Genomic DNA, 27,516 nt, shown 5'->3' on the forward strand with positions numbered 1-27,516 from the left:
AGGTTCAGTACCATATAAGTAGATAAGCTGATTTAGGATACCTTGGAGAATGAGGTTCATTCATATATTTTGGGCTCAACTACGTACTTAAAGAAGCCGTGGTAGCACAATGGTTAATCACTCGGCTGCTAACTGAAAGGATGGCAGTTTGAATCCACCCAGTCACTCTGCAGGAGAAAGATATGGCAATCTGCTCTCATAAAGGTCACATCCTCGAAAACCCGATGGGGCAGTTCTATTGTGCCACATTGGGTCACTATTAGTCAAAATCGACTTGATGACACCTAACAACAACAATATGTGTTTAAAACTTTATACAAAATTATATTCAAAATTTTCATGCATTTGAATTGAGCGGTGGGAGAATCACTTCAGTCTGTCATCGGTTCTGTTTCTGGAAGTTGATCCTAGATCAGCTTATATATGTTTCTTTACTAAGCATCTATTAAACTGATTATAGATATAACTAGAGACTAGAGAAAATAATTACTATAAGAATGTCAATAACCATTATTGTCCCTAACAATCTAGAAAACCACAGAATTATGATTTATTTAATTTCTTCCTTAACCCTGGTGATATGTTAATTACAAAATTGAAGTGGAGAGGAAAGAAATTCTGTAAGCAGCCACTCCCTAGTTCAACATTTCCCTTAGCAACCATTATTTGTCTTTTATATTCACAACTCTGATAACTGAAGAACATTCCCTCACTAAATAAGAAAATTATTTATATTCCCAAATTCCTCAAGGATCTTGCATTGGCAGCTGACAATCTTTGTTGTTATCTCAAGGCAAAGAAAAAAAAATCCATGTGACAATTGTGCAAAGAAAATGTTTCCCCTTATTTTATTCTCAAAATAAATTAGTTATCATTATGTGATAAGAGAAAATATAAATAAAAATTGAGAAATGAGAGTATAAAATCTAGGTACAGACATTATTTTCACATAAGGTGGTGGCAGAAAGCAATGTGATTATGTATGTACATTTTTGGTACATTTATGCTTCATTTAAAGAAAATCACAAATAATAAAAGCATAATAGTATGATGATACTGTTCCTAAAATGTTGTATGAGGAATACTAGTTCTTCACCACCACTCAAAGAGGAACCCTATAATCATTCTGAAATAAAATTTCCTTTGTGCTGCAATTGTCCAGATGTGGAAGTCTGCAAAATCTATTCCCCTTGTAGAGATTCATAATCACATTAACATATCAAAAGCCCCTAGAAGTTCTAGAGTAAGAAAACTTAGCTTAACCCAGTGTTTTCCAAATGTATTTGGCCCATGACTCTTTTTTTGCCTTTTTGAATAACTCCCACAATATTTTTAGAAGCCCTGGGTCCAAACGTGTGTTGTTCATTCCTTAGATGTTGCCTTTGACAAATTTCTTAACTTCATTGAACTTAATTTTCCATACTGTAAAATGGCAATGAATACAAAACCCTACTTGGCAGAGTTATTGTTTAGATGAAATTAGATATGAAAACACGTAGCAGATGTAAAGTATTCAAATTCAAACTATTTTAAAAAATTAGGGGAGGAATGTTTATACTATGAACCAAAACCCGATGCCATCAAGTTGATTCCGACTCATAGCGACCCTTTAGGGCAGAGTAGAACTACCCCATAGGGTTTCCAAGGAGCAGGTGGTGGATTCGAACTGCTGACCTTCTGGTTAGCAGCTGAGCTCTTAACCACTGTACCACTAGGGCTCCTTATACTATGAAAGTGTTCTTATATTACAAAATTATTCACTTAAAGACTAATTTAAATAACACATTTCTTGTGGTATTTGAAGTAAATCTAATAACAAAATTAATTTTACAACAACCATTAAGAAAAAGGAGCCCTGGTGGCATGGTGGTTAAGAACTTGGCTGCTAACCAAAAGGTCGGCAGTTCGAAACCATCAAGCTGCTCCTTGGAAACTCTATAGGGCAGTTCTACTCTGTCCTATAGGGTCACTGTGAGTCGGAATCAACTCAGTGGCAATGGGTTTGGTTTGGTTGCTTAAGGAAAACGTATATTGTGGAAACTATATACTTTTAATGTTGTTAAAATGTCTTATTACAATTTACTCTGGTGTAGTAAAAGCCACCCTTTGCAATACATTAGTTATAACCCTTCGCATAGTCACCTTTTTCCACCTGAGTCTTAAGTGTTAGGAACTTTGCCTTTCCTTAATATACTTACTTCCAGAAATAACCATAATAAAATTTGCTGTTCTGAACATGCGTCCTTAATCTCCAACTTTGCAGGTATAGTTATTAGATGTATGAAAATGTTTATATAACATAAAAAAACTAGCACATATTACCTTCTGAGATTATATATCAAAGTTCTACAAAGTGTCCATGTTTCCTAAATGAAAGGATGACTAAGTAAGTCACAGCAGTTATGTAAAAATCTGGGTGACAACTATTCCCAGAAGAAATGATACGTGCAAAGGTCCTGGGATGTAGTGTGTTTAAGTACAGAGGAGATACTTTTATGCCTCTATGGCAGGAGAATAGAGAAATGGAGATAAGGTAGAAGGAACAGGCGTAATAGGCAGAGGCCAGATGATGTCAAGGTTAATCGGATTTTATTCAAAGGGTAATGGGCAGCAGAGGCTTTAAAGGTAGCCCTCTGGCTTCACAAGACAGAATATAGCGTAGATTGGAAATAACTAGAAGCAAAGGTTCAACAACTGTTGAAGTAACCCAGATGAAAGATGCTGTTGCTACTGATTACAGGTGCATACATGCAGATAAGAAAGAGTGGTCCAATTAAAGATGTAATTTGCATTTCAAAGTCCTAGAGGATTTTGAAATAAATTACATGGGTAATGCAAGGAGAAAAGGATCACAGATGATGTCCAGTTTCTTTTTTTTTTTTTTAAACCTACCTGCAATTTACTAACACCTGGAGAGATTGGTAGGGGCCAAATTATATAGGGGAAGAAATCAATTATTCTTGCCTTGGCTATGTTATGTTTGAGATGCCTATTAGAAATCCATGATATGAAGTTGAATAAGAAGTTGTTGCATATAAATGTTGAGCACCAGAATTTTATGCTTGGTATTTGAAGGCACAGAATATTCAGGGCAAGGGGAGAAGAATTTAGAAAAGGAATATTTCTTGTCCTTGCACTAGCAGGTTATTTGTATGTTTTTGCTACCTTTTCTGGGACAGGTCATGTATGTATGCAGGCTCCAAAGGTTTACTACATTTTTTGCTCTTTAGAGACATGATAATTGGTAATGATTACTATTGAACACATTAGGCATAAGCCTTGTATTTGTTACCCTCATCTACAACAAACCTTATATTTGTTGCATTCTCCTTTATTTGGGGCCAATCAAAATACTTCTATATTCTCATAGCACACTGTGTTTAACTTAGTAGCGCTCAGCACAATTTTAGTAATTATAAAATTTTTAAAAGTTTTTCTTCATTGCTTTATATAGCTCATGTCTGCCTTGTTTAATTTTGCTGTCTACACAAGTATATCATTTGGTAGTTCTTTCAGCAAGAATCATAGGTAATACATTCTCTTAGTTTTTGTTTGTCTGAAAATATTCTACCCCATTTGTGAATGACAGTCTAGCTGTCATTTGCAAATTTGCCTAGATCTTTGGAGATACTGTCCCATTGTCTTCTAACATCTTTTGTTGATGAAAACTCTGCTGTTGAGTTGTTGTCCTGTAGGTTCCACATGATTCCTGGATTATGGTGGTATCCCTAGTGTGCAATTTTGTGGTTCTATTTGCTTGGGCTCTCTGAGATTAACTGTTCAAGCTACAATTAAGCTTAATAAAAACTATGCATACTTTCCTATTACAGAGTTTCAGAACCTTTATATTTTTCTTTGTTCTTTCTTTACCATCCTGTAGAAGAAAAGAATTTAGATAGAGCTCTGTTGTAAAGTTTATCAAGAATTATGCCTTTATGGATAGAATCATCAACTTTTCATGAAATTTCCTACAAATAGTCTGTATTTTTGACAAAACTACCTGTCCAAGGGTCCTAGAATCTAATTTGTAATTTAAATTAAAAAAAGATATCTATCATTAATAACATTTAAAACCAATGCTGCCTTTTGAGCCTACTTCCCTTATTTGCTTGTAAAATATTAAATGTTAAAAAAACTGTTCTCTTTTTCAGTGCTAATTTATATACAGAAAGAGGAAGAAGAAAACTTTGATTCATTGAGTCCCTATAACACAGCAGGTGTTTTAAATATTGCCATATTTCATTCTCATTCCACTGTAGAAATGAGGGAAATGGGGCTGAGAGAGGTTTACCCAAGATCATATAGCTAGCAGACTCACATCCGGGGCTGTTCATCCCAGAAAGCCTTCTTTTTATTAGATCACACAGCTGCTATAATAAATCTGGTAGAAAAAGTCCTATATTCATTGCCTAGTCTTCACTATTCAGCCTAGCTTCTAAGTCAACAGGAATGATATTAGAAATGTCTTGTATTCCTAATTAAGGCAAGAGTTTTCTCATGGTGAATACCTAAAGAATGTTTCACCTGCTTTCTCTGAGTCTGCTATCCCTTACTTACGGTCTCCAGGTTTGCTCAAAAGATCACCATTCACAGATACCCTCTACTCTGCTTTCATCTACCCTGCTGTCTGGCCAGGCCACTTCTGAGCTTCGCTACTGCCGTGTATAGGTCTGACACGGATATAGTTCCTTAAGTGCATTAATTTTACACTGCTTACTCCATTTCTAAGTCCTCACCCCCGAAATAAGTAAAATAAAGTTCACTTTTTAAACTTAGCTCTCAATTCTTAAACACTGTAGAGTACTGACTACTATCTTGAATTGCTATTGTCATGTCATGATATGATAAGACCAATTGTCCATCTAGGAGTCCAAATGAGGTCTGTCCATGGTCAAATCAATTTTTAAAATATATTAATAATCAGTGGAGTATGACAATACATCTTGGATCTATCATCCTACTGTATTAATTAGAATAATAGGTCATATATAATTATTATAGTAAATAGATTATTCTTTGCACATACTGTTAATGTTTCTATTATCATGTGTAATCAAGAGTTAACATAAAAATATCCCCCAGGGCACCTTCCCAATTTTGGATCTTTCAGATATAAGCATGAAGAAAAAAACAATATATGAGGAAAAATATATTACTGTATTTTACTATAATTTATATTTTTAAATTTTATACTGGTTCACATATTCTTCCGTTATTTCATCAACCATAATTATGGTCTACAAATATTTGTTGAGTACCTACTATGTGTAAGGACATAATGACATTTAAGTGAGCAGTTTATGGGGTTTTTTGATCTTGTGGCTATTTAACTGGAAAGCATCAATAACTTGTCTAGTATTTAGAAATGTTAATCCTGCACATAGCATGTCATGGATTGAATTCTATCCCCCCAGAAATGTATATATCATTTTGGCTGGGCCGTGATTCCAGGTGTTGTGTGAATTTCCTATATGTTGTAAATCCTGCCTCTATGATGTTAATGAGGGAGGATGAGCGGCAGTTGTGTTAGCGAGGCAGGACTGAATCTATAAGATTGGATTGTGTCTTGAGGCAATCTCTTTTGAGATATAAAAGAGAGAAGAGAGCAGAAAGATAGGGGGACCTCATACCACCAAGAAAGCAATGCCAGGAGCAGAGCACGTCCTTTGAACCCAGGGTCCCTGCACGGAGAAGCTCCTAGTCCGGGGAAACATTGATGAGAAGGCTGAGGGAGAGAAAGCCTTTCCCTGGAGCTGACGCCCTGAATTTGGACTTTTAACCTAGTTTACTGTGAGGAAATAAACTTCTCTTTGTTAAAGTCATCCACTTGTGGTATTTCTGTTATAGCAGCACTAAATGACTAAGACATAATGTGGGGATATGTGCCATTAAAATATGGATGTATAAAGGCCTCTATGCTGCACAACATGTTGAGACTTGTCACGACTTGTTTTTCCAAACCTGTTACTGATTGGCTTGTTTACCTGAATTCCTCCTTCCTTGCCCGAAACTTATTGTTAGTCACCCAAAGCCCATTGTTCTGTTATTTGCTTCACTGCTTGCTGTATTGACTATAAATAAACTCCTGGGACTGAAGCCGAGGGTTCGACTCCTCAGAGTTACCCTCCTGGCCCCACTTCTCTGTAAGAGTTGTGGCATTGGTTATTGTCTCCACCGCCCCGACAACCGTCGCCGCTGCGACAGATGGTGCCCCGTGTGAGGGGCTGCGACAACATAAGGTATGTCAAGTTACGGCGGAAACTGGAATGGAGAAATGAGTTAGTAATCAGATAATTCAAACCAAAGGACTTCCCTCTGAATGTTCTATTTAATAGAAGCAAAAAAAATTTTACTTGAATTTTCTTGATGGTTGCCTTAAACTTTCACTTCATTTTGCATCTGCAGACACAGGCTTTCTACTGGTGTAAGCCTGAGTGATTTATGACATATTATGCTCATATCATCTAATATGAAGGATAATAAGCTGAAATGTGCAATCCTCTGGAATGAGACTTCACATGTAAAACAGTCTCAATATTTCTTCTTCGAATTGATCAGAATATTCATCTATTTTAAACTTTATGGTATTGGATTTCATAGAAAACAGTGCCTTTGTAATTTTTTTGAAAATGGAAAAGAAGTAACAATCATATGCAATATGTTTTCCTTTGGTTAATAAGCAGTATTAACTAAATTTATACATTCATAAGATAAAGTTATTTTAATTGCTTTACATGCATTTTAAAATATTCCTTATATGGACAATATTACAGAAGAAATTCACAAGAAGTTTCATCTATGGGTTGATTCAAATGGAATAGCCATTTTTGTAGGTCAAAAATGGTCGAATATCTGTTGGTTTCATATGACTCAACATAGCATAAATATGAAGCCTTATTTTTTGAACTTCAATGTCCTGGTTTTGTGAGTAGAACTTTCTTAGCATAACTGTAGAGTAGTGACTATTCCTCTTCACTGTATAATATCTCAGAATGAGGAAAGTAAGTGTATCTGCCTGAAAATCCCTATGGTTTATACATTATAACAAATAAAGAACTAAGAAGACCAAATTAACAATTTTGAATTGCTTTTTTAAAGAGAGAATCAGAAAACTTCCATCCAGTTGTTTGAAAGAAAAGCAGTTGTTCTTTTCCCTTTTTTGCTTGTAATATATCGTTAAATGACCTTGATGGATATTATTCTACCTGTTATCAATTATCAACCATCTTACTAGAAATCCAGTTCTTCTAAGTATTTCAACCTATTAAGTAGTTAAGCCAGGTATGAGGACTAAGGTATTAATTCTTTAAGTCATAAGTTAAGGCCTTATACGAGTTGATATAAGAAGAAGTTTCACAAAATATTTATTGTTTACCATGTATACATTATGAAAGTAAAATTAGCATGGAATGATCTCAGGAAAGAAATACATAGTTTTGAATTAGACACTGAAATAAAGTAAATGTATGATCAGTTGACAAATTCATGTTGCCAATGTTATGAAAAAATGATGTGGCAAAAAAAATTAAGATGTACTTCTTATTTTTGATAATGGGGCTGGTTCCTATTAGCTGTTAATTTATTACAGTCTTAATCTACAAGCTTAAGAACTAGTGTTACAGAAGGCAAAAGTGAGGGATACTACTCACTTTCAGAATGGGCATTAAAAGTTTGAAATCGCACCCAGATTTTTTTTTCCTTTTTGTTAGTTAGTAGGCCTCTGCTAAGAGTGTAGTAGTTGCAAACACATACGTGGGTTTGCCAGTAACAACTCACAATTTGTGCAAAGTTGAGTCTTCGAAACTGAGCAAATTTGCTCTCAATTTCCCGCCAGCGCTTGCTGAGCTGGATCTGAGTTGGCTCCACTGCCATTGCGGCCCCATCCTCAGACAAGCCCTCAGCTTGCCTACGCACTGCATTCAGCTCCTCTTTCTTCTTCTGCAATTCCCGATCAATTTCCTATTGAGCAAAATCAATACAGGGCCCAGGGCAGTTAGCTAACCACATCAACCAACCTGCAAGCAGCAAATACTTCTCTCAGAAATGTCATAGGCTGTTGTCACTTTATTGTCATCCTTCAAAATTTATAGATAGGGCAGGTGTGACTGTTGTCCTCACCCAGTAATCCAAATATTATCTCACTTAGTCTTTGAATGCTCAATTTTGGATATTCTAATTTCCCTTGTGTTTTAGAGGTTGACAACTGCAGTTACTACTCATTATTTATTAGGGATCATTCGTATAGAATATAATTTAGAGGGTAAGTAAATAAGTTATTTATTTCCTTTTTAAAATTGTAGGGAACTCAACAGAGAATGGAGCAAAATAAAAAGTGTAAAATAATAGAAAAAAACAACTTCAGACAATATGCAAATAAATCTACTGAGATTTGACACTGATGCATGAAGATGCTCTGATGAATGAATGTGCTAACATGAGAAAGAAGTCGTCCATATACCGATAAGTCATTTGCTCATCTGGAACAAAGATACACAAAGTCAATTACAATTTTACCAGAAAACACACGACATTTCTTAATTCATTTTACATGTTTAAAAGTAAAACATTTTATTCATTCAACATTATGTCACTTGAATAACACTTAATACAGTACATTTACTAAAACACAACACAGTCAAAGGAAATGCATCAAATCAAACAGAATGTTAATAGAGGAAACGAGAACATGAACATTTTAAATGTGATCCAAACAGGTTGTGTTAAAGTAATTAAACAGTAGCAATAAAATCTAGTATTGACATTCTAAAACAACATTACCTTTAGTTTCCTTTCATCTCTGGGTTCAGGTAGGCTGGCTAATTTTTTCTCAATGTCATCCAAGCATTTCAGGAGATCATCAGCCTGCCTCTTGTACTGATACCACTGATGAGAAATTTCTAGAGCCTTTTTTCTTCTTTGAGACCTCAAATCCTGTTCATGGTGCAGATATTATTGAAACATCAATATTTATGTATATTAAAATTCTGTATGTAGTTATTTAACATAATTTGAGTCGCTTATCTTGTACAGCTTAGGTTAAATTCACATTGAAAAAGCTAAACACACAAATGCGTAATTAAATTATCTAGTATGTGGAAGGACCCAAGTACCCGAACAACCAACTTAAAGTATTTTCTCTTGGCATGTTCAAACTTTTTAAATCTTATCATAGTTAATTGACTTGTAATGAGCTAAGTTGTTATATAATATATGAGAAACACTTTAATATATAAATACAAATGAATTAACTAGATATTGCAAAAAATTAGTTTGTATTTGACTTTTAAAATAGACAAAAATTCTAAAATTTTTATCATTAGCCCTGAGTCTATCAACAAAAGTTTCTATAGCCAAGTAATATACATTTGTGGTTTTACAATTCCAAGTAAAAAAATTTCATAGGCCATTAATATTTTGTGATTAGAAAGATAAAGCCAGTAAGTCATCTTATAAATTGTTTCAAGGTATATGTGTAAAAGTGTGAACATTGTTTATATATCTGTGAGGGTACATGAAAAGAACAATTTAAATGTTAGAAAAATGCTCTTTTCTTTCAAGGCTTGTGTGGCCAACTTTTTCCACGATACCAAATCGTGTTCCAAATGAAAAACCATTAACTATTTTACAAAGAAAACAAAGTGTGTAGTTTCCAAGCATCTGGATGAGAAAAATAAGGGTGACTGGTTTAATAAATCATTGAAGCGGGTGAGGATCAATCACCTTGGTCCTTACAAGCATATCCAATGTCTTCCCTAATCAATAGAATTCCTTGAAATGTCATTTTATAACTCAAGAAAACATAAAAGCTCTGCATACTGCTTTTATTCGGAACAGTAGCAATTAGGGTTTCACGTCCAGGTTTAACTTTAGCAAAAGAAAATAGTGAGTACCAAAGAACTGCTGAACTATTTATGCATGTGAAAGTTTTGACCTTTGGAATTATTCATAAGGACTAGAATTGGAGCCACCTGTCATGTTAACATAGCTACTGAATTCTGTGGGGTAGACGGGTTTGGAAAGTGGAGCTGACAATTTTCATTAATTGCTTTTAGCATATATATGCAAAATGGATCTAGATTTCATTCTTCATTGTTTGAAATTACGAATGTAAAATTTACTGCAGTTTACATTTTAAGCTGAATTTCTAAACCTCCTGTGGAGGTAATAAATGCCTCTGATGAGCCAGATGGAATGCTGCTATTTTCAAAGGCACCCAGATCTAGCCATGTGAATGAAAGTTGAGCCATGCCTTATTCATGGCACAACTCACATCTTTTCAAAGAGAAAGCACTCGATGGTCATAAAATCAGAAACTCCTTTTATTTTCTAAGCACAAGGTGATGTGTACTATTTAAAATTATTTGGAGACATTATATAGATTTATTTACAGGTATGGCAGATAACCATTAAACACCGCTGTTTGGTAGGACACTCATCAACATATGACCAGTGTAGATGCTTCTGAAAGCTTGGTCATAGTCAGAAGTGTGTGAATTATACAGCTTTCTGATTTTCTGCACACATTCTGGTTTGCTCTTATGCTCCCTTGAGGCCTTTTCTATTTGCTATATTTATCAGCAGTTACCTTCAGAACACCTGCTGGCCAGTTAGACTTTCCTTGTGGATTCCTTGCAGGCACAATATTGTGTAATTACATTCTCAGCAGTGTTTATTTGGCTGTCGGACAATATGGGAAAAGGTTTTATCCTCTTATTTGCATATAGAATGTAGACTGCATCCATCTACTAGGTGCATCCACCCACATGGCTACATAGCTCTAAGGAAGTGATTTACAATGAAAAGCTCACTTGGCATTTAACAGTATTAGAAACCAGCCATACCTGCAAAATAATTAATATTACAAAGCTTATGTCCCCCAACTGCAGTAAAAAGGGCTATTGCATAAAACTTTTCACACGTCCAGCCTCATCTCAAGAGCTTTTTAGATATTATAGAATTAACACACTGTTCTGCATAAATCCAGATGAGTCACATGGGTACTTGAAAGCCATAGACTACCACTGCTTAATATGGGTAGCAGCATTTCTTCTTCAAAGGAATAGAGATTATTTGTGAGGATACCTATATTGCTATATAAATGATATTAGACTCTTGTAGATGCTTAGTTGCAAAGAGTGGCTCCCCTAAAGGAAAAGTGAAGTTTATTAAAAACAAATAAACAAAAATGAGTGAATCCCAGGTCTTATTTAACAAGTATTATGGTGCCAAATAATTGGACCTACACTAAAATAAAACCAATAAAGTAAAGGAACCAAGAAGCCCGGAAAAAACAAACAAACAAACATAGATTGGTTATTCTGGAAGTTAAACAGGTTTTTTGACACAAATATGAAAATAGCTTATAAGAAATAATGTATATTCCAAAAATTAAATGTCTAGATAACTATGAATGATGTCTCTTAACATCTTGCAAATAACTACCCAGAAACAACTTATTTAAGCACAACGTTAAAAAAAAAACATAATTTTTAAGCAAAACATCTTTGAAAATCAGATACCACTCAAAAGTATTACACAAAGCAAATGCACACAAATAAAACAGAGGGGAAAAAAGGATCTTATGGTGACTAAGATTCTTAAACAGATTTTATTTATGCACATTATATATTACCCTACATATTAAAAAAAAACCACAGGCAAGGTATATTATAATTTTAGCTCTAATACCTTGAGAGCATTATGTTTTGTCTGTAACAGCTGCTGTTTTATCTTTATTTCCTCTCGCTTTCTGTCATCTGTGATTCTTTGTTGTAAGTTGTCTCCTCTGTGCAACAATTCTTTAACAGTACCCTCATTGTCTTCACTCTGATTAAAAACAACAAGTACAGTCTTCATTTTGGTTTTTAAAAAAGCTGCACATCATTAGCAGAGATAATAAAACATGTTATTTAAGCACACACAAAAAATTCAATTTAAAACTTTCAGGGAATGTTGTCATAAGATACTTGCTCATGGTTTTTTCTTTATATGTTGTACTTTAAGTTTTAAAAGAGTGAAGTTTCCTTCTGTCTAGATCAAAACAACACATTTTTAGGGCATATGTAGGTAGATGAGGGAGTAAAGTACTTCATCATTTCAGACAAGTCTTGGATTGCTATGAAAATCTTCTTTTGGCATTGTTTTTAGCATAATTCTCAAAATCCAAAAGTTTGAAGAAGTGAATTAAGCTTGTCATTTATAATGATAACTAATCTATGTGAGAATATCAATGTGTAAGTGTGGGATGGTAATAAATCCTAAAATTTTGACAAATTTTCAAAAAAAATATTTTGTTTAAATATACACTAATTTCTATCCTATAATGTCTGTTATATGCTTAAAAACTAAAAGTTCAAATTTAGGACAAATATCAGGGTATTAGTAATTAATGATATATTAAATTGCTGCCAAACATTGCAAATAATTGGTTTCTAAAAATGTCATATATACATACTATTTTCAAAAAGAAGATCAAATAAGTATTATTATAAAGATTGGAAAAACAGCTAAAAATCTTTCAAGGTACATTTTGCTCATTTTGACTCTAAAAACAATATTTTATTTACTCTGAAATAAATTTATTTGAATAAGTACTGGTATAATATAGGAGTATATGTGGCCATGTGCTTTTTCACCTCTTGTTTCCTATGTTTCTTTCAACTCAGTATAGGAAAACTTTCTACCAAGGAAATTCACTCTGTAATGGTATCCAAGGTACCCTGATCAACTACGATTAATGAAAAACAATTTTTTAAAAAAATGACACGTATGGGTATGTGTGTATAATTATGATATGAGACGCTACATATTTAAATATATAATGCATGCTTAAACTTCAACACACAACTGAGGAACTATTCATTTCTTTTAGAGGGTATGGGTTTACTATTATCTAATATTTGTCCGTAAATAGTGTAATGAAATGTATAGCATACTGTAATATAGACATTATATGTTTCTAGTCTGTGAAAGACCTTACTTATTAAATGTCTGCAGCATTTTCTAGGGCTAAGGACAAAAACCAAATGAACAAAAACCCACTTGACTTCATGCCCCACACCAGGTGAGAGCTATAGGTCAGGATTGGTGGTCAGCACAAGAGGGGAGCAGCACACTTTTCTACCTCGGGGCACCTCTGTTTTCTTCTTTCACGTGAAGTAGAAGTAGTTGTAACTTGGCATCTCAGAAAGCCTCTTCTTTTCTTTCTTTCCACGAGCTGAGGTGGCGAGGCCACCAAACCCCGGACACGGGAACTATTGATTCCGGTAGCTCCAGGAAGTCAGAATTGGTATCAGTGGCAACTAAGACTTATGGAAATAACTCTCCTATTCCTTACATGCCTATTATCTATGTATCACCTGACATTGTTTTCAAACTTTGTGAGAGAAGTCTCTGGCATGGTACATGTCAGAGTGGAGCGCTGACTGAGAAGTTTCTAGCAAGATACATATAAAGGTGAAGAATGTCATAGAGGTGATGGCTGTGAAAGGAAGAAAGGAATATGTGAAAAGGAGAGCAGAAGGAGGAAAAAGTGTGACAAGGTGAAAACGGACGTGATGCAGAAATATTCAAGCCAGAGAGAAAATGTAAAAGACATTTTGAAATTAATTGGGATTGATGGAGGATATCCTGAGGTTGTGAATAGCCCACGTGGTCATATTTCTTTACTCCCATGAAATAAGTAGCATGATTTTATACAAATTTTAGACATACACTGTCCCATTTATTCAACTTTTGGGGAAAATCACTCTATGGTAAACTTTGGTAAATAATTTGTATATTGTGTGTAATTTCCCTTCTCTGAAATAAATGTTATACTAGCAAAAACAGGATTGGCAAAAGAGAAAAAAGTCAACCATGTATGAGAGTTGTTTTTTTTTTTAAAAAAATTAAATTTCCATTTTTTTTCTATTTGATTCTGTTTTTCCCCATTATATTTTATCCCCTAAATTTGAAAATAGCACAGGTCAAAACCAAATTGCTGTGCTTTTTATTAGAATCCATAAATCCTCCTACCTTACCATACCATAGTAACTTGCATTCATAATAAAGGGTCCACAAGAATATTTTGTATTTGTAATAAATTCTTAGAATAGCAAAATGTGGAAGGTGTGTTCTCAGAATTCAGTTGGAGACTTGAGTTATCTAATTTCTTTCCAAATATTTATTCATTTTCACTCCTAGCTCATTCACACTTTTATCACAACCAATTTACCATATCTTTATTGAAGTCTTCCTCTTTCAGATTCACCCCCTGCTGAATTTCAGCCTCCAGTGGTTCAAGCAATTTTTGTATATCTGAGTTAAACTGCTCCAATTCCTTCAAAGGAATGGAGGCCTAAAAAAAAAGATAGTGCTAATTTAAATCAAAATTACTTTTTATTGGAAACACAAACCAAAAGAAATACATTTGTTCAACCTCCTGTTGCTAAACTAATGACATGCATTATGTTTTCATATTATATTTTAGGAAAGTTTTAAAATACAGCTGGGAAAGAACTTGAGGATGCAAATAAGGACAAACATTTAACATCATCAAAGCTGAACATACATGTAGGATAATGCAATTCATCATTCTATGGTATCAACAAAAGTCAATTTCCATTTATTTCACTGGGCTAATTTTTAATATTCTAAAGTTAAAATTGATCCTATTTAAAATATTGTGATATAAATACCATTTTGGTAAATCCTTCTTATCAGAAATTGCCTCATTCATCAAATAACTGTAACCTCTGGTGGAAAAGCAGAATTGTCACCGTATCCTTAGAGAAACTACATGGAAATCTGCTCAGATATTTTTAAATGACATTTTTAGCATAATAAAATTGACAGGCATGCTCTCATAAGACAACGTCATTAGCTTGCCTTAGGAATGTTTTCTTTGGTGGCACAAGATAAATTCAAACGATGACCCCAAAACACTTCACACAAAAATCCTAATATATCTTTCCCAACCTTACAAACATCACAGAACCTTTAATTTTGAAATTTGTAATTATCATAGACTAAAAAGCTTTAAAATTATTTGTTTTTCTGAACAAACCCCTTGAAAATGAGGTTTGAAAATCAAAGAGTGGCACAATTTATTAAAGTACAGATAGTTAAAAAAATACTGTTTTTACTTTATTGAACTTAACTCTGTATTCAATTTCTTTGCATTAAAACACTAGAAAATATTTTACACCTGAAAGTTTTTGAATACCCATATATGATATACTGAAAGTCTGATTTCTTTTTAACAGAGTAAAAAGATTTCCCAATTCAAGGACATTTCCCAGGGTCTTAGGCCAAGATGATTGCATTGATCAAGTTTGTTTCCCACCTACTCATCCTCATCACATGCCCAATCATAGTTTCACTATTACTTGAGTAGAGGGAAACTCCTGGAGGCCAATAAGGAAAAGTACTCAAGGACACATCAAATATCTATAGGTAGTCTGTTATTAATGAGAAAGTGAATAATCATATGGAATTCACCAGGAAATGATTCTCAAGACAGTATGAATATAAACACAACTATTAGGCAGTTGTACACATCCCAGAAAGGGTTTATAGGGTCTTTTTAAAAGTGATTATTTTCAGGACTTGTTTGAAAATCCTAACTATCACTTATAATTTGAAATATCATAATAGGTTCTTGAATCAGTACAGACTGGTGGTAATGTAAATATACTGAAAGGATGTTTCGATCTCTGTGTTATTAAAATCCTTGTATATGTTAAAATCATATATTGTTCAAAGAATTGTAAAAGGATAGAAATTAGCATATGTCAGAATCATAACTATGATATTTACTTGGTGGCATTTTATATTATTTTTAACATTTAATAATAATACTGCAAATATTTAATAAGAGCAACTGCACTCTTCTACATGATTATGTGAATATATGATGAGAGTCAAATAATATTTAAAATAACTTTTAATAAGTACTTAGATGTCAAAATAACATAGGTCTATTTGCAGCCGGATTCACCTGTTTTCCTCCTACACCTGTTCCCTTTCTAGCTGATCCTCTCTTCACATACTGAAATAGAGTAATTTCAGACACTCAAATGTGACCTCTGTGCCTCTTTCCCAGTACTCCTTCCATATTAAATTGTATTATCTCCATGAACTTAACTATAATAACTTTCATAATATCTCCCAAATCATCAACTTTAGCTATAACCTTACTCTTGAATTCCAATCTAGACTCTTCATAGCCAGCCAATTTCCTACCTGAAGTTCAACTGTCTAGAACTGAGTTTGTTATCTTTCATCCAAACTGATTACAACACCAACTTTCCTAGTTCTGTTAATACAGGGCCATTTTCCTCAGTCATCGAGGTTTCAAATACAAATTATGTTCTTCCTCAACACCCTAAATATAATGCCTAATAAAATGATTGTCAATTCATTCACTGTTCCCAGAGACACCATCTCTTTCACTCCTCTCACAGGTCTAAAGCAATAACCTCATGACAGGTGTTCAGTCTCCTGCCTGCCTCACCAATTCCATACCGTACACTGTGATCAGGTAAATGCATTCCAGGGACATTCCTTACATTATGCTTTTTCTGCTCAAGAACCTTATGTGCCTACCCAGTAAAAGTAGAATAAGGTCCAAACTCCAGCGTGATACTCACGACTTCCCCTAATCTTGGTTCCCAAGGACCTTGTCAACCTTATTTTAGTCCTTCTGCGTAGGGCTATTGTTGAGCTCTGGTTATTCCTCCCTCAAGGCCCTTAGGATGCTTTTCTAAGTCTGGTGAAGAATTTAAGCTCCTGAATGAGAATGCCTGGATTGAAACTTGGCGCCAGCATTTACTTGCTAAGGGACCTTGAACAAGTCACTTATTTTCTCTGAGCCTCAGTTTCTTTACTTGTACAATGGGCATAAGAAGAATGCCTACCTAACAGGACTGTTAGGAGGATCAAATGCGTTAGAATGGTGTCTGGTATATAACAAATGTTGGCTGTTATATTTTCTCTCAAAATCTTACTGATCCATCCAGCAGATAATAAATGTTCAATAAATCTTAGATCTTATTATTTTCTCTCAAAATCATACCCATTCATTGACTCACTTCAAGACCTTCCTCTTTTAAAAACATACAGTTTGAAGGATAAAAATAAATGCTACCTGACATGGTGAGTCTTGATTTCATCAAGGTATTTTACAAAATCATGAAATTCAAATGGTGAATATGGAGAAATTGAGCCTTCAATTTGGCAAAGTTGTATCATTCTGAATAACAAAACTTTTGGACTGATTAGTCTGGATCAAAGTTGAGGGTGGTACCAAGGAGGATGCCAAAGGGCTTTGTACTTGTTCTGCCCTGTGAAATGTTTTCATCAGTCACTTAACTGGAGACACAAAAAGATATCAGACTCAAAGGGATGAGTTCATAGAACACACCGTGATGATGAGGAGTCTGTCTTGCTTAACCTAGAGTCATTCCTGGTACATAGGAAGTGCTCCATAAATAAATATTTTGTCAAAAAATAAGTGAGTGGATGACTAATTACTAGGGTAGCAGAATGAAAATTTCAAGGAGCCCTCAAATGACCTTGAATTTTAAATAACACGATTTTATTTCATACAGTTGGAAGGACCTGACCATTCAGTATTCCATGTGTGGATATATTATTTTATTAACTTCTGGACAAGTGCTAGCAACAACATGGTACCACCAGGTACAATGATAAAATAAGCAGATATTAATAGACTTTAGGAGATACTATTACAAAGTGAATAACTAATTATTCAAGCAAAATAATGCAAAATTTGACTTTATTAGCAGGATGATTAGGGTCCAGATTTCCGGAACAAAGACTACTCTGCATTTGTTAAAAAGACCATTATGCAGGGTAGGGATTTGAATTATTATGTGTAAATCTGAAGTGAGTAACTAGAATCAATGGGTAGAAATTACGTGGAGCCTAAATTTTAGGTTAATATAAGAACAAATGATTACTGTTGCCATTGTTTTTTAGAAGGCACTAATTTTAAAGTAGTGAATTTCTTATCACTGAAGGTATATAAGAAGGGGATGGATGATGATATATTAGGGCATATTTTAGAAATGAGACCCTTTTCACATGGATACTAAACCCAAAAAACAAACCCATTGCCATCAAGTCGATTCCAACTCATAGTGACCCTATAGGACAGAGTAGAAATGCCTCGTAGGGTTTCCAAGGAATAGCTGGTGGATTCAAGCTGCCAGCCTTTTGGTTAGCAGCCAAGCTCTTAACCACTGTGCCACCAGGGCTCCTTCCCTAAAATTGTATCACCTTACATCAAACCCTTTCCTCTGAATTCAAAGGGCAGTTTGTATATCTATCATAGTGCTGCCCAATAGAAATATAATGCAAGCTGTATTATGTAATTTAAAATGTTCTTGTTGCCACAATAAAAAGTAAAAAGAAGAAAGTAAAACTTATTTTAATAATATATTTTATTTATCTATTCCCAAAATATTATTTTGTAAACCTATCACTAATATAAAATTATTGAAATATTTTGCATTCATTTTTTCATATGAAGTCTTCAAAGTTCACTGTGTATTTTACACTTACAGCATGTTTCAATTCAAAGTAGCTACATTTTCAAATGGTCAGTGGTGATATGTGGTTAGTGGCTACGTTATTGGACAGTGTAGATCTATAATAATTATTATAACCATGAGATTGAAAAGAACTAATAGTTCATTATTAGTTGGAGATTTCTCACATGAATAATGTCTTACTAATATTAGTTAAAATATGAGTGCTTTATTTAACAATTTGGAGTGAATTTAGATTATTTTTACATCAGTCTCATTACTTGCATTCAAATATGCTTTCTTAGAGGAAGTTTCAGGAAGCTCTCTGAAGACAAGAAAGCTATGGAAGTGGGTCCTACATGTTATATCAAGTGTCTCTATTACTTGTTTATGTGTAAATCTATACAGTGTTGCAATATTTCTTATGTATTTGAATATAATTTTATTTGGCTTTCAAGGGTTTATGCTTTGTATCCCTAAGTAGATTTTTAATCTGTGAAAATAGAGACTATACCTTATATTGCTCTGTATTTCCCAGAGCAATAGAACAGTTTTTCTTTTGTTTTGTTTTTGGTACAGAGAAGGTGCTTATTAACTTGACTGCTAATTTTAGAATTACCAGTATATTAATTGAATTAGCCAGTGACCAGCTGTACAACCAAAATAACCATAAATACTCAAACCAAACCAAACCAATTTGTCTATGTTTTTGGCCAGATCAGACCAGGTATGTGACATTCATGTGATTAGTATACTTTGTTGAACCACAAGAAGTTGGAAAACCTTAACAGCTTTTCTTAGGAGCTGACTGATTCACCATTAGGTCATGACAATTCTAATATGGAAGACACTTTTCCATTTATTTAGAATTTTACATGTCACTCCTTGATCTTCATTTTTGTAGTAATTTGAAATGCTTATAAAACTTTATAGAAAGAAATGCATAATAACCAAGCATCTATAATTTAATACCTTACTTTTAATTTCCCAAAGTTTAAAACACGTAAGTATATAATGCCTGTCTTTTCACTTAAGAATTATGATAAATGGTCTAAATCACTTGAAAACAATGGTTGATAAATCATCTTAATTACTGTGTAAATTATTTCTACTGGCTTTAAAGAAAGTATATGACCACAGGAGAACTACAATCACAGTTAAATCACACAATGTTAGATAGACAGTGAATGCTAGATACGTTTTAGAATACATAGAAAATAATCAAACAAAAGTTCTAATATTGTTGGAGAAAGTCTATACCAAGCATAGGTTTTGCAGGATTTAATTTATTTACTTACCCTTTTATCTTAAGAGCTTTACCATGACTTTCCAGTCATACAAAATACATATAAAGTAGAACATAGGGAAGTTTAATAGTCAAACAGATAGATAACGGACACAAAAGAAAGAAGAGACAGAGAAACTGAGAAAGACAACACTTTGTTTTTCCTTGATTTTTTAATGTTGTTTCAAATTGCTTAACAACTATTAATTGCTCTTTTCTGGATGATTTAAGAGTTAATGAAAGTTAAAGCTTTGTTAAAATTTTAGCATTGAAGGTGACATATAACAAGTTAACAAACAATAACAAACTCAATTACAGACTGATTCATTCAAAGTTACTTAAATACATTTTATCATTTTTAAAATGTGAGTTTTCTTTTGGTTAAATATAACTTCCAACATGCATAGTTGCACGAACATAATAATGACTGTGTTTACACAGACACCAAAGTAAACATTTGTTATTCTGGACTATATAATCCATCAACTGTAAAAAATAGCCACTACATTCAAATTACACTAAAATTTAAATATGAAAATAGTAATCCAAGCGCTCCATATTGGTTTAAAACTGATTCAAATCAGTCTCCTCTTTCCATTCTGCAGCACTGAAAATTTATTTCTTATCATTACAGTACTAATGTAGAAAAAAATAAGATAAGAATAATTCATGGAAACCAAAATGAATAAATTTTCAAGGACCAGTAATACCCTATAATACATAAAAGACAGACTATTGATATGATACGAAGAGTTATTTCAGATATTCTAACTGTAGAGGAAAGAAAACTTACAAAGAAAAATCAGGGTATTGCAAAGATACCTACATGCTAGAACAAAGATAACCATATAGTTTATAGATTTATTCATTATTTTAAAAATGAAACAAATGATTCAGAATGGTGACATTTCATTGGTTGCACTCTTTTAATATTAGGTAAGGTATTGATTTGCCATTGATGATTTGATGCTTTGATGATGAAAATGTGGCAACTTCCCAAGTTTTTGAAGCTAACTAGAGAACATAACCCAGTACATCCCTATTGATTTTAAATTGATGAGACTGATTTCATTGTCATACATTTCAAATTTAGATCCAAGACATGCTGGTTGGTTAAGATATATTGGTGGGAAAAGAATCAGCCCACTGTCTTCTCTTTAAGTATAACTTGGGATATTACTCTACCTTGTGATTACATCAGTCTAGTAGTTGACAAAAGAAATAGAGAAAATGATTTAAATTTAAAATATATGGTAGAGACAGATAAATTAAAAGCTAATTCAATAAAACTTGGGACAATTTTTGTTAACTTCCTCTGCACTCATTTAGTTTTCTTTTTTCTGTTTCCCCCTTCACCTTCCTCCCTTCCTTTTTTTTTCAATTATCTTTGCTTTTCATAAAAAGAAGTGTACTGAAATCATTGAAGTAGAATCGGACATGTTTATATGAACACACAATAGACCAAAAATAAATATTTGCTGACATAAATAAAGATAACACACTATGCCCAAAGTCAGTACGGTGGAATGAACAAAGCAAGAGACTACAGTATAAAGGTTTTCAACCACACTAACTGTGAAAACATAGGCGACTCACTGGCTCTCTCATAGTCCTGTAAATATCTGAACGTCTCTGGTCCAAAGAATGATTACTTTTGCATCTGTTGACACTGAATGGAGGGATACTTTTCCTTTTTAAAGGACCACCATAAGAAATCATCAAACAGTTTTAATCATTTTGAATGCCATGCTCATAAGACACAGGTAGGTCTATCAAATGGTACTGCTCAACAAAATCAGTTACACATCTAGTAATTTAGAGACACTGAAAATGCTTACAAAAGAGTTTTGTTATCAAAGTTTCTATGACTTAACCATGTTATAAGGAACAAATTACAAATACGAAAAAAAAACATGTTTTGAACATAGAAATTTTGTTGATAAGTTCATTTTCACCTTATTTCATTCAGTGAAATTAAATAAACTGTTATTATTTTTTAGTATTGCTCTCTTCCTACTACTTGAGGATTTTGACTGTAAATATTACATATTTAATGATCTATAAATTATGCAACCTCTAAAGAACTTTACTAAAGTTTTTATCTATGCTATTGTTACAATTTATTTGTAGAAAGTTTTACTAAAAATATATTCATATAACAAGAGTTACTCTACCAATTAAAGGACCATTTTCTCTTCTGTTGGAGAAGGTATTAAATTAGAGCATGATTAGAAGTAGACTGCAAAGTGGAAGATATCGATATATTTGTACTTTTAACGTTGACTAAAGAAAATTAAGCTTTAATTAAAATCTTCAAATTCAATAAATCTTAATTTGGTGTTCTAGATCACATTTATAAAAGGCATCATTTATTTTCTACTGATGCTTAGGAGAACCAAAATATCTGTCTAAATTATCGTTACAGTGGTTATACATTATTTTACAGATGTAAAGCCACTATTTAAAACACTTTAGACGCCACCACGTTCTTTTTTTTTTCCTTATATGTTCTACATTACGTGGGGAACTCACTGGCTATCTCATAGCCCTCTATAAGTATCTGAAAGCATCTGGTCCAAAGAATGATTGCTTTTGCATCTGCTGACATTGACTGGTGGCCAATAACTTGAAACTTTATAATTATTACAGCATTAAAATCCATGAATATTTACAACATGTTACCAGATTCTTCAAATCTCATGTTATAGTTCCAATACTGTATATTAGAACTGCATTCCAATACTGAATATAGTCCCAACACTGATGCCAGATTCTCCAAAACTCTTGTTCCAGTTTCAATTGCTACATATACAGTAGTGTGCTTGTGTGTGTGTGCATACACAGCTACATGAATTTTAATAGCAATTATCAAGGCCCATATGGAAATTAAAGAACATATGGTACATACATTCTTATAGCACTGAAGCCTTAGTAAAGTAATGAAGACAGAAAGAAAATACAATCACTTTTGGTTTGTATCAATTTCAGGGCCAATATTTTAACATTTCAGGTTTTTAGAAAAGTGAAATATTTCCAAATCTTTTGGAGAAAACACAATCTAACTAAGCAAATTATGCCTATAAATTTTATCATACTATGTTGTAACAAAGTAAAATAATTGCCTATATTAATAGACTACAAGTCTGTGCAGTCAAAATTTTTTTGAAACTAAGTATTCCAATATGACAAATATATCTTGATGTGTATTTTATTCATGAAATTTCTATGCAGACTTTCCCACTCAATCAGTCCATCTTTTCCTTGGCTATCATATATAATAATTTATCTTTAGGCCTGTCCTCAGTGTTTCTAGACTAACGTGATCACTAGATCAACAGAGAAATTTGTCAGAAATGCAAATCCTTGTGCTCTCATCCCAGATCTACTGAATCAGAATCTCCAGGGGTGAAGCCCAGCAATCTGTGTAACAATTCCTCCAATTGCACACTACAGTTCGAGGGCCACTTCCTTTCCATTCCCGTACCTATCCTTTTATTTGAGGCCCTCACTATCTCTCATCTAGACTATTGTGATGGCCTCCTAACTGGTTTCCCTACTTTCTGTTATTACTCAGTTAAATTCTCCTCACAAACACTTTTTCAAGAGTGCATGAAAGCAACCATTAAAAACTCTTCATTGCCTACTGAATTAAGCAAAAACTATTAGTCTGGTTGGCACAACCTCTCCACACTGTATCTAACCATCGTTTTCAATCTTATCATCCACAACTAAACTGCATGCTCCATGACCTCTATTCCACAAGCAAACCAAACTTATTCTCCATTTTTTTTTCCTTAGGTTTATCCTGAATTGTTACCTCCTCTGTCTTGCTGGAGTGACCATGAAACTTATCCACCACGCAGTCTCTTTGAGCCCAGTATCTATGAACACGTCTTGCTCCATCATTAAATAGTAAGCTCCTTTAATCCATCATATCTTACCTAGCAATAAAGACCCAACGTACCAAAGATTGTCTCCTAAAAATAGTATACGGTTGGCGAGAGTTAATTCAGATTGCTCCCTTTTCCCGATCCTTCTTTCATTAGTTCTTTAAGATCTACCTCAAGTATCCTCTCCCCCACATTGGTACTTCCTGTCTCCAACTTGGCTTCTGGGAGAATGGAGAGGATAGAGCTGCTCCATATACAATATATTGTTAAGTATAAAGTAGACAGTTCACTTTTTTCTCACCATCTCCCTTTTTGCACTCTGTCTTCTGCCACTCTCTTTCCTGATAGGATCCCCTGCTACCATACTACCAAGTTCAGATGCCTAAAGCAGAACAAGGTGAGAGAAGGTGTTTCTACCCCTTGATTCCATCCAGCATGCCCAGAACCTGGGTAATACAAGCAGTTTTTAATTGGCAGCTAAACTAAAGGTTGCAAGTGCGGATCCACTCAGGGGCTCTGCAGAAGAAAAGCCTGGTGAATTGCTTCTAAAAGATTACAACTAAAAAACCCTTATAGAACAGTTCTACTCTGTAACACATGGGGTTGCCCTGAGTCAGAAGTAGATGATATTTGAGGGAGTCGACTTAATGGCAGTAATAACAAGAACATTGTATGCAGGGCTATAAAATTGTCTCTGATTTCCTTTTCATCTGACCCTCTACCATGAAAATTGCCACTTCCTCAAACTGATTTCACTAAGATTAGGAAATACTAAGTTTTCTCAAAGCCATCAAATATTACTGGATAACCTAAAGGAAACTGGAAGTGGTAATGTTTCTTGTTTTAAGGGCCATATTTGGGACAAGCAGAACTTCCAAATACTTAATAAATTGGTGTCCTTGATTATCTGTAAGGCTGATCATTGCCCATTCCACCAGATGCCAGGAGAAATCAGCACTTTCTTTCTTTCTTTTCCCCCATCAATTTTTTGTCTCAACCCTCAGATTGGGCCATTCAAGTGTAATATATATATATATAATGATGGAAATAATTATCAATATTAATGATATTTTTAACCATTTCATATCTATATACTAATTTAAAGTTTTTTTATATGTATGTTTTTACATACCTTGGGTCATTTGAGGGTAAAGTTAAGACAAGCTCATCTTCCTACTTTTGTAGGTGGAAATGAGTCTCTGACTGGTTAAAGGGCATAACTAAGATCACATAACTAGTAAGGGGCTCAGCTAGTACTAAAAGCAAATTTTGTGGCTTTCAGTTAAAAACTTTTTCCACTACTATAATGCTCCTAACTGATGGCTAAAATTTCCACTGCAGAGAACTATACTTCACTGGACAACTCTAGGCCAATCTGAAGCCAGGCGCCAGTGCCCTTTGCTTTGTGGGTTTTGGAATTTCTTGGACAGCCGTTGCAGGAGACATGGGGGTACTCAACTTTGTATTCTCCACCAAATAGTGAATGCAGTAATTGTCAGTGAGTTTTCAGGATAGATTTCACAAAAATCAATGTCCCTTTCTAGTTGATCTTTAAAAGGATATCCTGAAATTAGTTGTTATACTCAGTCTATGGTATACCCATATTAGTCCCAAACTACTTTTATTTATTTGTCCTATCATCCTAGAGTTTCCCTAGGTTATTCTCCTAAATGAAACCTAGACACAAACTCAACCACGGGCTAGTCAAACACCAACCCAACCTTACCCTGTATAGATAGGCTATACTTGGAGCTTGACCTTGAGTTCAAAGGCTACCTCTGACATTTCTAACACTTCCAGACTTCTCTTACCCTATAAGCAAAGACACACACAAACCATTAAGTCTCTTAAATTCCTTATGGCATCAACAAATGATCATTGAACTGTCAAATTTTAGAACTAAAAGGGACTTTTGAGCTAATCTAACCTATAAATTTCACAGTGTGTCCTAAGGGCAGAATTTGTATCTCAGGAACTCCTTAATAGGGAAGATATATTTGAAATGGCAGAAATTCCACATCTGTTACTTCATTGTTACCCATTTGATATTTTTTTTGGGAGGGGGGAAGTGTTCCTTTTAAAAACTACTAATCTAGTTCAATTCCTATATGTTACGAAGAATGAAATGGAAATGCAGAGAAATTACATTTCCTGCCTGATACTGGAAAAGTTAGGCATAACATTTACTGTTTTAAGCCCTGTGTTCTTTCTATTACACCACCTGATTGCTGGGATTACCTCATCACTAACTGAACATCTACTTTCATGAAGACGCTCTAGTGTTAAGTGCGTTTTATGATTGCAGCACTTATATACTCCCACGTTCCCTAGCACATGGATTCTTAATTTCATTAGTTGAGGCAATGAATAAATAAGCAAAGCATTATGTATGCTTTATATCCATGTTTATGGCTACATCATAATGATGGAAAATATTTATCTCCTCAGAGCCAAAACAAAAAAACTGAATCACTATTTCACCTAGTCATCTTTCCTAGCTTGAGGAAAAAACAAATTCTTTAAAAAATAAAAATTTCATTGTCTTATTAATTAACATAATTGAAAACATTGATTTAAATGTCTTATATCTTTCTTGTATAGGGAAATTGAAATAACCATACCGAGTGGTTCACTTGAAGCATTATTTCAGAAAGTATATCTGCAAGGTTTTTCAGAATATAGATCTAAAATTTACAAACATTTCTCATCCATGCTAGGTCTATCAGCTTTTATGGTGGAGGATGAATGCTACCCACTTTCAATACCTGCAATTCACAATCTTGTGACTTAATTTATCTCTACCTACTGATGAAAGAATCAATAAAATAATGCTATGTTTCTTCTTAAAGATTCTGTAGCCTAATGATTAATTTAAAAAGTATACATTATATATATGTGTGTGTATATATATGTATGTGTGTAAACACACATACATATATATATATATGTGATGGCAAGAATACAAAACTTAATAATGAAGTGGGAGCATCTTTTTTTTTTAGATGATTAAAATAAACAAGGTTTGGTTGCTTAAATATTACATAAGCTTCAAATGTAACAGCGATTTAGAGTACATTTTCACAAAAGCCAATTTATTTTGAAAATAAAATTTCTGGGCCTGTTAAATATTTTTCAAGTGAAATGGCTTATTTAAAAATATATATTAAGAGTAGACCTAAGTAGTTAACTTGGTGATGCAGTGGTTAAAGTGCTTGGCTGCTAACCAAAAGGTTGGCAGTTCAAACCCACCAGCCACTCTGTGGGAGAAAGATATGGCAGTCTCCTTTCGTAAAGATTACAGCCTTGGAAACCATATGCAGCTGTTCTACCCTGTCCTATAAAGTTGCTGTGAGTCAGAATCGACTCGACGGCAATGCCCTTGATTTTTTCGTTTTGGAACACCTTTCTTGCTTTGGGAAGATGAGTTTTAAAGGGTTACTATGTGTCATGCACATAGTGTATTTAGAATTCACTATATCACAATTTCACATATTTTAGAAACTCCTTTAAATTATTTACTGTTATATATACCACAGCAAGACATTGTAATGCCTATGAATTGTAGCAATTGTGAAATCATGCTATTACTGGGTGTCCACATTTATCAAAATAATTTTTCAAACACATTCTCCTATTTTTCTAGGAATAAATACTTACCTGACATATTACATTATATTTCTCACAAATATTTAACTTTTTTCTCATTTCAGATTATTTCTTGCTATCTATATATCTAAATACATATATTTCTTTTATGTACATTTGTGTACCTGAAAACATAGTGTATATTGAAAAATCTGTCTAACTA

General features: G+C 33.7%; 1 protein-coding gene across 1 annotated transcript in view; it reads right to left on the minus strand.

The window, feature by feature from the left end:
* The window catches only part of DMD (dystrophin), a 2,372,918-nt gene that overhangs the window by 1,337,304 nt on the left and 1,008,098 nt on the right, over positions 1-27,516 (minus strand). Inside the window, exons 38-41 of the mRNA XM_004386236.2 lie at positions 14,216-14,338; positions 11,689-11,826; positions 8,779-8,931; positions 7,777-7,959 (exon numbers count right to left, since the gene is read on the minus strand). Coding sequence (XP_004386293.1) covers positions 7,777-7,959; positions 8,779-8,931; positions 11,689-11,826; positions 14,216-14,338 — 597 coding nt within the window. The remainder of the gene's footprint in view (positions 1-7,776; positions 7,960-8,778; positions 8,932-11,688; positions 11,827-14,215; positions 14,339-27,516) is intronic.

This window comes from Trichechus manatus, unplaced genomic scaffold (genome assembly GCF_000243295.1).
Source record: "Trichechus manatus latirostris isolate Lorelei unplaced genomic scaffold, TriManLat1.0 scaffold00159, whole genome shotgun sequence".
Lineage (NCBI taxonomy): Eukaryota > Metazoa > Chordata > Mammalia > Sirenia > Trichechidae > Trichechus > Trichechus manatus.